General features: G+C 36.7%; 1 protein-coding gene across 4 annotated transcripts in view; it reads left to right on the top strand.

The window, feature by feature from the left end:
* The window catches only part of tn (tripartite motif containing protein thin), a 41,336-nt gene extending 28,736 nt beyond the window's left edge, over positions 1-12,600 (top strand). For 2 of the 4 annotated variants that reach the window (XM_017617500.1, XM_017617499.1), the window contains exons 7-12: positions 1,480-1,758; positions 4,668-5,441; positions 7,892-8,051; positions 9,497-9,637; positions 11,032-11,108; positions 11,948-12,600. In XM_017617500.1, the coding sequence (XP_017472989.1) occupies positions 1,480-1,758; positions 4,668-5,441; positions 7,892-8,051; positions 9,497-9,637; positions 11,032-11,108; positions 11,948-12,161 (1,645 nt within the window). In that variant the 3' untranslated portion in view covers positions 12,162-12,600. The remainder of the gene's footprint in view (positions 1-1,479; positions 1,759-4,667; positions 5,442-7,891; positions 8,052-9,496; positions 9,638-11,031; positions 11,109-11,947) is intronic. The other 2 variants (XM_017617503.1, XM_017617501.1) reach the window with 1 other exon arrangement.
* The last annotated feature ends 1,945 nt before the right edge of the window (positions 12,601-14,545 follow it).

Raw genomic sequence — 14,545 nt, 5'->3', positions numbered from 1 at the left:
GGTCCTTGCATTTTGTTCGCTCTTATTGCGCTCTCCAGCATTAGTTTCGAAAAGTCGCACGATAGTATTGTCGCCTTGTCTGAAACCTCGTTTGGCCTCAAACGGAGCAATTAGGTCCTTCCAAATTTAGACGGAGTTGAAGGTTGTGCTCGATGTCTCTCTACATATGTAGCCGTATTAGTTTAGAAAGTTAGTATACGCAAATATAAATTCAAATACCTTTTTTTTTGGAAACCTAAAAAAAGCGAAAAAATGCTTTTCTCAAAGAACTGGTACCTTGCATAGCCATTGTTATTTTTGAACGGTAAATGGTAATTTTTGAATTGGGGATTTTTGGTATGATCATTACGTACTTCTCAAGTAGCACACTAGTGTACAACTTGATGATTATTTGTGAATTTTGGTACAATTAAACAAGTTTATACCAAAATTCGTAAATTTACACCAGGTTATCTACCAGTGTGCTACTTGAGTTGCTTCTATAAGTTCAGTTCCGGTCCGAGTTAAATTATGAATATGTGCAATGACATAAAACTAAATACTAAATCTAGCCTCAAAAATGTAACCTGGTCACACTACTTAATACCAGAGCGGCCTGGTATTTACCCAGCACTATTAAAGCATTTTTCGCCGTCACAATTTTGAGAACATCAAACCATACATTCACAAGCTTTGAGGCGATCGCCCAATTGAAGAGAGCCCGAATGATGGCTGGTGTATGCGAAAGGCAGTGGCGTAGATACATACTCTTGGTACTAGGGGGCGATGTGAACTATTTGAACTGGGTTAAAATCTTACAATTCAAAATAAGTAAAAATAGATTACCGAAAATCCATATTTTTATACAAGACATACATGTTTTTACTACTGATACGGATTATGAGGATAAAAATATGTAACCTCTGTTTGAAACCTTTTTCTCGGAAGTGCCTCTTTCAAACCCTAAATGATCTTCGAACTTCAGCTCGTTCTAGACTTCTAAAATGGACGAAAATATTTTTATTCGAAAATGAAAAAATATGAACAGTTGATTGCATGAAACTTTTATTATATAAAAACTTTAAAATATTTAAAACTCAGCCTAAATATTTAAATGTTTAGTATAACTAAGTATGTGCACCAGTAGGTAATTCTTAATCACAATACATTATATGCATAGATGTAAGTGTTTTAACCAAATTACAAATATGTTATCGCTTTACTAATACTTTCCCTTCCATGTTGTTAGCTGAACTCCTCGCTTGTTTTTCTTCTTGGAATAATTTCCAACATTTAACGATATCATCTGCAAATTTATTTGATTTTGTAACAAAAAAAAGGTATAAAAAATTCTTTGAAACTTTCACTTAAATTTATGCTAGCATTTCATTAAAAAAAAAGAAACTCAAAAATTTAAATTCATAAGTTTACATAAAACAAAGCATTCGAATTGCATCGAAAAATGAAACGAATCAAATTATGTAAAACGAAATTTTCCAGCTACACAAGCCGCTTTCTAAATAAAAGCAAAAGCAGCGCAATTGTATCACAGCCATCGCTCTCCACGCCCACCGCCTCCTTCGATGAGGATGCCAACGGCACTGGCGACGATTCGGACTCACGCTATGGCACCGGACGTTCGCGCTATTTGGCAATGAAGGAGCGACGCAGCCGCTTGGCGCGCAGTCGCTCGTCACATGCGCTCGGCAATGACGACGACGATTTGGATGAGCCCGTATCGCCCACAACGGCATCGCCATCTGCTTACTTGGCTTCAAGGTGCGAGAACAAAAAAAGTGAAAGAAACATCAATGTTTTACAAAAAGAAACGTACATACATATTTTTAAAAACATACTAAATAATCGTATATATGGATGTTTTTAATTTTTCTAAAGAAAAAAAAGATTTACATTTTTATAGTCGCTAAATGCTTAATTAAGAAAATTTGGAAATGGAGAGAAAGCAATTGAAAACAAAAAAAACTGATCGGATCACAAAATTCTAATACAGCGCGAAATATTTTTATTCCATGGCGCTTTGTAAATACGTAATTGAGTATCAAATTTATTTAATTTTGCGCTTTTCAAGTGTGTTTGCTGCGCGTTATGCTCTCTCCTTCTCTTCTCATTTATTTTCGTTATTTTCTCATCTACATATTTCTAAATAGTTCAGTGCTCATCGCTCGCTCCTCCTTCTTTCATATGTTTTTGTTTTTTTGTTGTTTTTGTTAAAACAAATTGAACTAAAGCAAGCAAACCAACTCTTATGTTAAATTCACACTAATTCAAAACTTACTTTGTTCTTCCTTATTTGTGCTGTAATTGGATTTAGTCAAACGTTTTTTTTTTTCCTAAGTTAGTTGTTGCCACATTTGTTGAATTAACACGAGCAAGCAGCTAAGCAATAAGATCTTTAATATTTTTTAGCGAAATTTAAATAATATTAATATTGAATGTAAAAGAAAAATTTGACCATTAACCCTTTGACGACCAAGTAACACAGTTGTAGCAAACATTAATTTACTTACCAAAAATTTTGCGTTAGACTTTAGTGGTTTCTATTTATTTGTAACTTTTTAGCTATAGAACTGGTTCATAAATACCCTTGTATAACTTATTCAAAATTACAAAATTTTTAATTTAAAATTTGTAAAATTATCCGAGTTGAACTGTAGTCTGCTATTTAAAATTGTATTTCTTTGCATATAGTCGCATGGTCGTGGAAGGGTTAAAATAGTCTAATAAAAATGTTGTTAAATATGCAAAATATTGGTATTTTGTAAATTTTCCAGCTGAAAAGAAATATTTACTTAGACAAAAAAAAACAATTGAAATGAAAAGTGGCATCTCAAGCTTTAAGCACTGAAATAATTTATTTTAAAGCAAAATTAAAAAAAAAGAGTTTGTAGCCCTCGATAACTACAAAAATTGCATTTCAAATTCATTAAATGCTGTTCTAAGTAAAATAAGTAGGCCCATTTAAAATCATATAGATGTAAAATCCCCGACAATAAGCAAGCGAGTTAAATTTTTGCCGAATATATATAATTGGCATTGAAACCTGGCGCTGGATTCTGTAAATGCAAGAAAATGTAGTGTACACCGAGTATAAATTCACGACGGTTTTTCGGAAGAGAGTGTACACAATTTTGACAGTTAAAGCTCATTCTCATACTTGCTGAATCGCAAAATGAGAAAGTGTACACAATTTTCAGTGTACACCTGAAAACTCACAGTTACCCCGAAGTTAATTTTCCAAGCACTCATAAGTTAAGTTACCCATTGTACTTGGAGCCCAGAGCAAAGGCTGCAAAGGAAAGAGAAAAACAGATGGTCATGGGAAATCATTACAGCTCTGCAAACTGATTAGACTCTTTAATGAATTTTACAACTTCGTTGAAGAAAAAAGAATTTAGATATTCTGCGCGTCCATTCTCAATAGGTGCGAAAAATTTCCCAACTAGGTCAGACAGCTGCTGAGAAAATGGTCTGTACTGTGATAAATATTCATCTTCCAAACAAGACAAATGTATGTACATAGTGAGTCGGCGATAATATCTATGACACCATACCGAGTTCATAGACCATCTAGATACATTTCTGCATCAAAAAATAAAATGTTGGAAAAAATTTCGCTTACCACTTTTTGGCGGTTAGAGCTCGATATGTCGTCTCCATAGTAAATATGTGTCCCATAATCAGTCCTAAAATGACTCGTAGCTCTCTCCTTATATTCTTCCGAAAGAGAATCCAGTTGTGGCTTTTCATTTGCCGCCGAAAAAAAGTATTGCTCTGAGAGCTGCCTACAATTTAAAAAAATGCAGTCGACACAACATCTTCTTTGTTTCCAAGGCATTAAAAGCCGCTCCGGATCCGATCGACTGCTTGCCGTGTACTTCAGCGATTACTTTTCCAAGGAAATATCCTAGGCGATAGTCACCACCGGCTCTTTCTGCACTACCACGAGTTACGAAAGTAGTTACTTGCATGATTATGGTATTTTTTCGCTATTCTGCTTCTGACTGGTTCGACTCGGCATTACGCAAGCGCACTACCACGGGTTAATAGAGCAGCGAATTACTTGGAAGTCGGTACAGTAGAGGTCCCAAAGTAGCAATTGACTCTTGCAGGGAGGCATGTTAAGCAAAACATTAAAAGCCGGAGTAGGTATGTCCTTAAGTGCCACACTGATTCTGATGAGAGCTGTCCGTTGTATCAGCTCTATACCGCTCGCCAACTCCGTACTTCTTAACACTCTGCGGCGCTTGCCAGCTCTATATCGCTTACAAGCTTTACAACGGCCATCAATATTTTCATCTCAACTACTTGCTAATGCCCTTTTGAACTACTTGCCAATGCACAGGCGGTGGATTAAATCTAGGTATTTTGCAGCTAATTAGGCTTTATGTATGTTGCATGAAATAGAACAGCATTAAATGAATCTGTGAAATACAGTTTTAAAATAACTTAACGATTATAAAAATTTCAGTAGTTTTTACTCCACGAATTTTCAACAATATTCATATAAATTTATTATTTCAAACCAACTTAATACCAATTACGAATGTCATTCCATTGATCGCAATGTATTTCAGTTCAATTATATTTTCTTCAATTCTTCGACTAAATATTTTATGCTTTATGTATGCAATTATACGACAACTTCTCTTCTCTCCTCGTCTCCACAGATATTCTGGCTATGGCGGTTCGGATTTGGCTCGCAGCCGTTCTTCGCATGCATTGAAATCGCGTGACAATTCACCCATGAACGATCGCAGCACCGCATCGACACGCAGCGCCATCGTGAGCGCCGCCGGCTCTAGCACGTCCGCCGCAGCGGACAGCAAAGATGGCGAGGCGTTAAGCTCTTGGGCGCGCTACTTAAAGAACAAATATGGCAACAAGACCGCCAAGGACACACCGTCGTCCAGTAGTGGTAGCGGCGTCTCAGCTTTGCCATCATCGTCACATGGCCATGGCGCTGGCGCTGGCGTTGGCAGCAGCAGTAGCAGTGCGAGCCGTAGTCACGCCAGCGACGTGTCGCGTCGCCTGAGTTTGGGGCTGCCGTTGCGGCAGGCAAACGAGCTGGGCTCATCCGATGATGACGGTTCAAAAAACGGGCTAGGCTCCCCTACCTCCCCTACGGTAGCAGCAGCAGCAGCCGGTATAACCGGAGTAGCAGGTACTTCCCTTAGGCAATTGTACTTGCGCAAACGGCAGCAGCTGTTCCAATTGGGGGGACGGGGGAGCGAGCCCGGATCCTTTACATGGCCACGCGGCGTAGCAGTCGGCCCGGACAATAGCTTCGTTGTGGCAGATTCGTCCAATCATCGTGTACAGGTGTTCGATTCGAATGGCATCTTTGTTAAATCATTCGGCGAATTTGGTGCACGCGAGGGCGAATTCGATTGCTTGGCCGGTGTGGCAATTAATCGCATTGGACAATACATAATAGCAGACAGGTGAGTGGTGAGGTTAAATTCGCGTGGCAGCTATGTGGATTGTTAATATTGACTTACAGAAAATACTCTTTACGCGCGTGTTGTTTGCGTCAAAGAAACTTTTTAATTAACTGAGATAAATGGCAAATAGATAGTAGTTACGCCTACAGTAAGACACACACACACACACACACACACACACACACACACACACAAACACACGCACACATGTGCCAAGCCGCGCATCCTTGCGGGAGAATTTCCGTTTTGCTCGCCACTGTGGCTGTGTGAATGTAAATGTTAAGCGGATAAAAGACGCGTTATAAAGCAAAAGCTAATGACTGTTGTGGAATTCCGGTTTGCCGTTGGTGCCGTTGGCAGCAAACAACTCCCTTTTCGTCGTTTAATCCGGCATAATAATGACAAAATTAATTTCAATTCAGTCAACGTTTACGCCGGAAATGAGGAAAACTTTCGGTTTCGAAAATTTATTTGCATTTTAGTATTGTTGCGATGGCTTTTCATGGCAGTTGTTTTCCACGTAATTAAAAGCCAGGCGGCGGCTAATTGAATTTGTTACTTGTGCTACGATTCGGCGGAAATCAAAAAGTTGAGCCGGTTAAAAGCAAGCAGGCATGAGTTACGAGTACATACATATGTACTAAAATCACTTATGGAAATTACCTGAAAATGTGAAGTTTATTTTACCCAAATAAAGGTATACGAAAAGAATGGTGTGATGGCAAATAAAAAGTATTTATTTTCAAGGTGAAATTTCACGAGAAAAAACTGTGTGTGCGCAACTGAAGTGAAAATTCTTCTTCCTCTATTTTCCATATTACTAGATATATTACTAGTTAACAAGAATGGCGTTAAAATGCCAAAATTGCATTTTAAATTTTAAAGAGGTGGCAGCCCTATTCAAAAACCTAAAAAAATAATATATTATTAGCGATCCGTCTGCCAAATTTCATCAAAATCCGCCCTGCCGCTCCTCAGTGGACAAAAGTCTCGCATGGTTCGGTTTCTCTAGTTTCAAATCACCTTCTACCGACAAAAAGAGTTCTAACTTCAAAAACGAAAACGTTATTTCATATCTGCGGGTCAAGCTCTTTAATTTTACATTAATTTTAGGAAATTTGAACGAACGGTGCAGATCTGTTGACCTTCACAAAAAATGCCTTCGCGTATTATATATACACACAGTTACATAGATAGGAATTTTCGAATAAGTGGCAACCCTAATCAAATGCATTTGCAAACTAAAGCTTTTATAAAACTCCTTCACTGGATACTCATATTTAAATATATCATACACATATCTTGTATAAAAGTTTATGCGGTAATATACCAAAAGAAAAAAAAAACATTCCGACGAATTGATAACCTCCTCCTTTTTTTTAGAGAAAAATTAATGTGCTAAATTGTTATACATTTTTTATTAACTATATTTTAACATTTCTAATTAAATATACATTATAAAAAATCTCTTTTCTCTCTGTTGCCGGCTCGGTCACGGTTGCCACTTTGGTAGAATCTTAAAAAAATTGGCGACTTTTATTCTTTTTGGTAACTCCGGATTTCATATGGTAACTTTCAGACTAAGGGTCTAAAAACCTTAAAATATTTATTTTACAATATCTGCTGCAAAGTTACTAACACGTAGCAAAGTTCACTGGAGTGAGCGGCAGTAATTGGCGACGAAGGCTTTCTTCCACTACAAATTTGCCAACGAGTTTTTACGCTTCTCTACTTCTCTGCTGCAGTGGACGTCGCAAGTATTTATTGCCTTCTTATCTTGCCCCGTCCATTGCATCTCTTCGGTGGATGTGAGGTTTGCATTTGTTCTAGTTGGGATATTAACCGGCCGGTGCGAGGCACCTTCTCGGAGAGGGAATTTAAGTGGCTCGTCTCAAACCTTGCGTACAGTCAAATTATGTGGCTTGGAAATGGTAAGGGTACATTAACAAAGCGAGCCGTTTGTTCCGAGACAGGCACTTACTTGCAGCCGCATCTGAAGGTAAGCAGACGCTTCAGTCTTTGGTGGGCCCTTAAATGTTCGGTCAGATTAGTTTTACTCGAATTAGTGGCCGTATGTCGCACATGGGCTTCTCACGTTGCCCAGGAGAGCGGGTGTAAGAGTAGGAATTGAGTATAGTTGGGTCACTGTGAGTGAATTGCCAGATGCCCCAATATACTCTATTGTTAAATTTAAGTGCTTAAGTTAGTAAACAAATAAGCAGATCAAAGATGGGCTCACCCACCCCTTGCCTGTAGCTATAGCTAAATAAAAACAAACAATTATAAGATTTTTCTTTGATACAGCACAATACATACCTAAACGACCACCCAAGTAAGCTGCTTACAGTTTTTAAGTCTATAATTATAAAAAAAATATTTTGGTCAGATTTATATATTGAATTCTTCATATGTGTATAATTTCTTTGTTGTTGTTGTTTTTTTCTTTTTAGATATAATCATCGCATACAAGTACTCGATCCACAAGGACGCTTTTTGCGCGCATTTGGCTCACAAGGTACCACCGATGGCAAATTCAATTATCCCTGGGGCATAGCAACCGATTCATTGGGTTTCATTTATGTTTGTGACAAAGAAAACCATCGTGTGCAGGTGAGTAAATAGGCTTATTGCTTGCGTACATATTTGTACAATCTATTTGTACAGGCTTAAGTAAATATTTAAGTAAACACTTAATGCCAACATACGAGTATACACACATACGTACGCACCTATGCATACAAATGAAAAATTTGAGATTTCAACGAATTTCCATAAAATACTCTTACAAACGCTTTTACGTTTATGTGGGTTAACACAGTTTATCTGAATTGAAATAATAGTAATTGAAAAAAAATAATTACATTTTATTAAATTTCGAGCGAAATCCGAAGATTTAAAATTAATATCAAAGTCTATGCTTTCACACTCTTACTCATACAATTTCCAATTGTATTGTGTATATGTAAATATTTGCAATTAATCACTGCAACTGTCTTCTTGTTACACATCATTGCAGCCTGCCTTTTTCCTTTGATTGGTAGGATGGTCGTTTGGTTTCTTACTTGACAGTCCATTTGGCTATGCCAATTCAATCGCTGCCAATCAATCCTTTCAGTAGGCAATCGAATAAAGTAAAAGATGGCCTGCTACGGTTATCAATGGCTACAGCAGCAATGAAAAGTAGGGATTACAAAAGGAAGCAATGAGTAAAATATCTGTGGTTTTTCTCTTATTTTTTCATTTCTTTGCAAATTTTTGCAAAGTATACGTATTTATATACATTTGGGGTGGGTCAATATTTTTTTACTAAAATCAATTTTGAGTTTGCCAAATCGCGAAAATAGGTTTGGAAGGAAATGTAAAAAGTTTCAATGTTGCGCCCTCTGGTGGAAGTTTTATGAAAAAGATAAGTGCAGAAATGGATTCCCCATAACGAACAACTACATGGAGCATGTTTTTACTCAAATTGAGGCACTTCTTCATGGCACTACAGCAAAATGCCAAGAAATCTATTTTCGAAATTTGGCAAACTCCAAATTGATTTTAGACCCATGGTTTCTTCGCCAGATTTGCTTAGAAATACATGTAGAATTTTTCTGTGCTCTACGCGCATATTCGAAAAAATCTCCCATACTAATTGACCCGCCCTAATGTACATACAATTGTAGCAGCACAAATGCATACACACATATGTGTACTTTTGTTAATCTTTCACTCCCTTCTCAACATTTAAAATTTGCTGGATTTTACATTAATTTCGTATCTCTAAGCGGTACGAAAGTGTTACATAACTACCGAAGTGTATTTCCCAGTTGGAAAACAGCTCTTATTTTCTACTGATTGTTGAAGGCATTGATTGCTGCACTGGCTTTTTCGTACTAAATATTATAGTGAATTTGCAGTCTCTTACCTCAAATACTGCTGGGTAGTGCGTACATACATACATACATACATACATCTACATACTAATGCTTTTTTCTACTATACGACGTGGCGTATACGTAACCGACGTCATACAGCCATTGCCTCCACTCTAAACAACTTTCTTCTTACAGGTGTTTCAATCTGACGGCACCTTCGTTGGTAAATTTGGAAAACTCGGTCCCTTGGAAGGAGAACTAGAACATCCACACTACATCGCTGTTTCGAATACGAATCGTGTTATTGTATCCGATTCCAATAATCATCGAATTCAGGTGAGGAAATATTTAATTCAAGTATTAAGAGAAACTTAACTTTTTACATAAAAAACATATCGCTAGCTAAGAGTGAAAAGTGTTTTTAAAAAAATATAAATTTGTTTAGTGTAAAATGTCCCTAATCTTGTTTGTAGGTTTGGGTCATTGGAAATGTATTTTTCTAATTACCTCTCTCCTTTAAGAAGTGCCACCAGTAATTAACAGCAAGCGCGTTCAAGTAATTCTGCTTCCTACCATTTTGATTTTCGACAGCCTTGGTGGAAATATATTTTATCCCGGAGTAGCAGCACTCCTACTTAGGACTTCACCAAGTTTTATTTTTATGCATTTGGATAAATAATTGTTCTTTTGAATCAAAGCTATAGCTAAAAAGCCTTCTCATTTCTGTTCGACATCATTTCCGTAGCAAAAATGAGACTTAAGAACAACAAAACCTCTCGAAGGAGTATCGGCTAAGCTCTTCAAAGCCGGCGGCAAAGAGCTCATAGGGCACATAATTTGATGAATAAGTACATGCCGCGAAATCAGAATTTCAGTTTACGTTGCTAAATTCGAAAGAAGGCAGATCCTGCTGAGACAATTACAGTGGGATAAGACTTCCCAACATTAATTATATGACGCTATCAACGATATTGTATGAAAGACTTAGTTTCGTAGTAAACCAACTAATTGCATCTTATCGATTGGATTTTTTGAGCAAAAATGGTTGAACAGAGTACCTTCTGGCAACACACAAAGGGTTTGCCTCATATTGGGCTACGTATAACAGTTAACTAATGGCGATTTCGTTTCTACAAAGAATGTTGCCTTATCATCGCAAAATGTGGAGCCCAACGCGTCCTGTATCCGTAGTAGTACACGGCAGAGCTCCTAGGAACATGGGAGGATGCTTAAAAGAGCCAGATATAATCCAATAGATGTTTTTCTGAACAGCCTAAGATAGGAGTGACTTCTTAAGGATTAGTAGAAGTTCGAGAGAACTTTCAACGTAGGATATATTATATCATTCGCGTGGGCGACGGGTACCGAAGAAGATGGGATTACGAACTTTACGAGCTTTATAATAACAATTTTGCGCATAGACGGCAACACGCCGGTGAAAAAAAATCCTTCAAAATGAGTGATAAAGGAAAGCAAGGGAGACCGCGAACACTACAGAACTAAAAGAAGTAAAATATATGAATACAAATTTTGCACATCGATATCTATGTATGTATATAGAGAAATTCATAGGCATCGATGCTGCGGTTTCTTTCGATAAATAAATTTTATCATAGTAGGGGAAACGCAATTAATAGATGTTTTTTTTTTTTAATACATACTCTCATAAAAATTCTTCAGGTACTGATTAGAAGGTATAATTTGACATTTAATTAAATTTTAATTCGCAGATTTTCGACGTCAATGGAAAAGTTTTGAAAACAATCGGTTCCGAGGGCTCTGATGACGGACAACTAAAGTTCCCACGGTAAGAAAAAATAAGAATATTTTGGTTGATAAAATATTATTAGAGCTTAAAGGCGGAACATATGTCTGTGCTAATGTCACAATCAATGCAGAAGTTCTTAATTGCAGTTAAGTTTGAAGCAAGGTGTATTCAAAATTTTCCGAAGTCTACCACTTAAACGCTTCATGGCAGAGTATATAGGTTGGTTGCTGTGTTCGGGTCCTTTCGTGTTCATCTGCGGTCCGATTGACGACAGATCACTCGGTCGGTAAGATGCAAGGTGGGCACGCACGGTGGGTCTCGTGTCGTTTAAGATGCCAATAAAATTTTGGCTCTTTCACATTTGCTTAGAATTATTGTATAGGGGCAAGATCTGTACTCTTGTCCGGAGGGTGAAGTCATGCCTTTATACTTTATTGGAAGTTGTGCGGCATTCTTCGGGCTCAGGTTGTGTGCAATAGCACACTCACGTCAAGATCTATACATAGAAGGTCGCGCATCCGCGAAATAAAGATTGCCTCTCTCTGCGCATATCGTCTCAGGGCGATTTTTTACTTTCACGCCTTCATGCCGAAAAGCCACAAAACACACAAAACGGCTGACACTTTTACCTGAAATTTTTTTGTTTATCCGTGAGCTCACCCCCCCACCTACCTTCCCCTAAAGTTTGGCACGTTACTTCTGGGACACCCTGTATATAAACCTTGCACTCACGTAATTACTGAGCGCATGTAACTGTATGATAACCACGAAATGTTCATACGGGTGGTGCGATTAGGTTTCGTGAATCATTAAACAATATGTATGTATGTATGTACATATATATGTATTTAATATGTTTTTCCTCTCATCTTTTTTAGGGGCATTGCTGTGGATGATCAAGGATATATTGTTATTGCCGATGCTGGTAATAATCGGATACAGATTTTCAATCCGGACGGCACATTCTTGAAGGCTTTCGGTTCATGGGGTTCTGGACGTTCAGAATTCAAAGGACTCGAAGGTGTTGGTATTATGTCGAATGGAAATATATTGGTATGCGACCGTGAGAATCATCGTGTACAAGTCTTCTAAATAGCGACCATGAACAATCACTAGAAAAATAAATTTAAAAATTCTAATTACAATTATATAAATATACACATATGTTTGCACACTCAAAATAATTAAAATGAATGTAAATGCTTGAAATATTTATTCAGTTTTATAAATGAAATGCCAATCGCATCGCGGGAAAATAGTTTGTGGTTTTGTCCTATTTGTTTATTAATACGAATATGAATTCATATCTATGCGTAATTAAACAGAAAATTTGATTTTTATTAATTTGTTATCGATATTCATTTGTAGTAGTTACATATATGCATCAATTAAAAATAGCGAAATAGAATAACATTTTTTGGTTTCACGAACTTTCGCATAAAGTTTACAGTCAATGTCCATAAAAATCTATTAACGCATAGAAATTTGTAGTTGGAACATAAAAGCATAATAAAATTGGAAATTTTTTTGATCATGGCAAACGAACGATTTTTAATTACTTTTCTTAATTGCATGCTGTAGACAGGATTTTAAGTTCGGGATAAAGGGTACCGTGGCTCGGTGGGCAGTTAAAAGGAGCACCCCATAGAGGGGAGTTCAGCTGCCCCCACTCCTATGGGTAATAAAAACAATAAACCAGCTGCTGCAGCGCATGGGGCGCAAGGAAGTAAGATAAGACTTTATAATAGCCAAAACTGAGTTACCGGATGGTTTTCGTATATGGAGCAAATGTGCGACATCTTCAACAAAAAAATAAAAAAAAAATAAAAAAAATCAACGATAAATACTTGCTATGTATTTACACCTGCACTTCATTGTCTAGAATTTGTTGGGCTATAAAACTGCATTCTTAAACCCTTTGGGTTTTTATGGTTTTTGTTAAGGAATAAACTAAGTTTAAAAAAAAAATAAAAAAATTAGATAATAAAAAAATTAATAGCCAGAGCTTTTTAATGTTTGAGTGGAGTATAATTAGCATAAGCGCTATTGTAGTCAGTACCTCAGTATTCAGTGAACCCAAATGAAAAAAAAACTAAAAAAAATTATGCTTATAAACAAAAATATTGGAACGCCCCATATATACCCGCAATTTAGAAGTCACAATGACAATGCCACAGGACTAAGAGATATTCAAAATTTGGTCCAACCCGTTAACTAAATAACGTAATTGAGCACCATTTTCATTGCTTCATTACTATTTGGTATTTAAGATACGTGAGCGTTACAAATGAAATGAAATCTTAAGCTAAGTAAATAAACATAGAATTTCAGCTAATCCAAATGAAGGTATACAAAGTGTAAAAAGAATTGGTTGAATCATCGTTATGAAGACGTTTTTGGCACGTAGACAAAGCAAATTATCCAAACGTAAAAGCAGATTAGATTTTCCCAATGCATATTTGGCAAAGGCAGGTGTGCTTAAAGTGGAAAGTCATTAGAATAAGTTGGCATTTTCACATTTTCACCGCATTCAACACACAGATTTATGTAAATATTTCGTTTCAATTACTTCATTTCAGCAGCACGACAAACAATTTAATGCTACATACCCTTCCTTTAGCTATCCTGCAGTGAAAAGCCAAACCAGTTAGAAAAAATACTAGTTCATTAACTAGTACTATGTGCCTACCAGTTCGACAATTTCAAAGAACTTAGGCGATCAGCGACATCTACCTTTGAATTGCCAAAGCCAAAAATAAAACGCAATTAATTGCTTTTCTTACAAATGTCAGCTGTGGCGTCACGTGAAAACTACTGGTTCTGGTTCTGAAATCGCAGGTTTGAGGCCGCTTGGAGGCGGTTAAGATTTTTAAAGTTAAATAAATATAAGTAAAAATAATTTATTCAATTTATAAATAAATAACAAATTTGAAAATCTATTGCATTGCAAAAAAAAAAACATTTAGGAAGAAATGCTTGTGCTATAAAAACAAACAAATTAAACAAAAATATTTTTTCATTCAATTTAAAAATTACAATAAACACCATAAACAAAAAAATAAATTTATAAAAATAAAAATTAAAATAAAAAATAGGAAATAAAAAAATTTTCCCTGCGCCAGGATTTGAAACTGGGACCTCAGACTTACCACGCGAGTGCTTTGCTCTGTCGGCCATTGTGACTGCTGGAGCGTCGCGGGCAAAAAGGCACACTTATGCTTTTCAAGGGGCATGAATTGGCAGACTATCTCATCAACTGGTATGATGCTACTAGTATTTATACTAGTAAATGCTGATGCATAGCCTGACAATTGACATCTCGTAAGACATCGCAATGTTAAAAATACCAGTCGCTAAGATTGAAAAAGGATAGAACGTGAAGTAGTTCAGCTGAAACGCAAACCGGTAGAATTCTAGTTCACAACTAGTAGCTTTCCCTGCAGGGTATTCATGCCTCCGAATGTTTAATAAAAGGC

The sequence above is a fragment of the Rhagoletis zephyria genome, unplaced genomic scaffold (assembly GCF_001687245.7).
Source record: "Rhagoletis zephyria isolate East Lansing unplaced genomic scaffold, Rhagoletis_zephyria_1.1 Rzeph_scaffold_01420, whole genome shotgun sequence".
Taxonomy (NCBI): domain Eukaryota; kingdom Metazoa; phylum Arthropoda; class Insecta; order Diptera; family Tephritidae; genus Rhagoletis; species Rhagoletis zephyria.
This window is presented reverse-complemented; position numbering and strand designations above follow the sequence as displayed.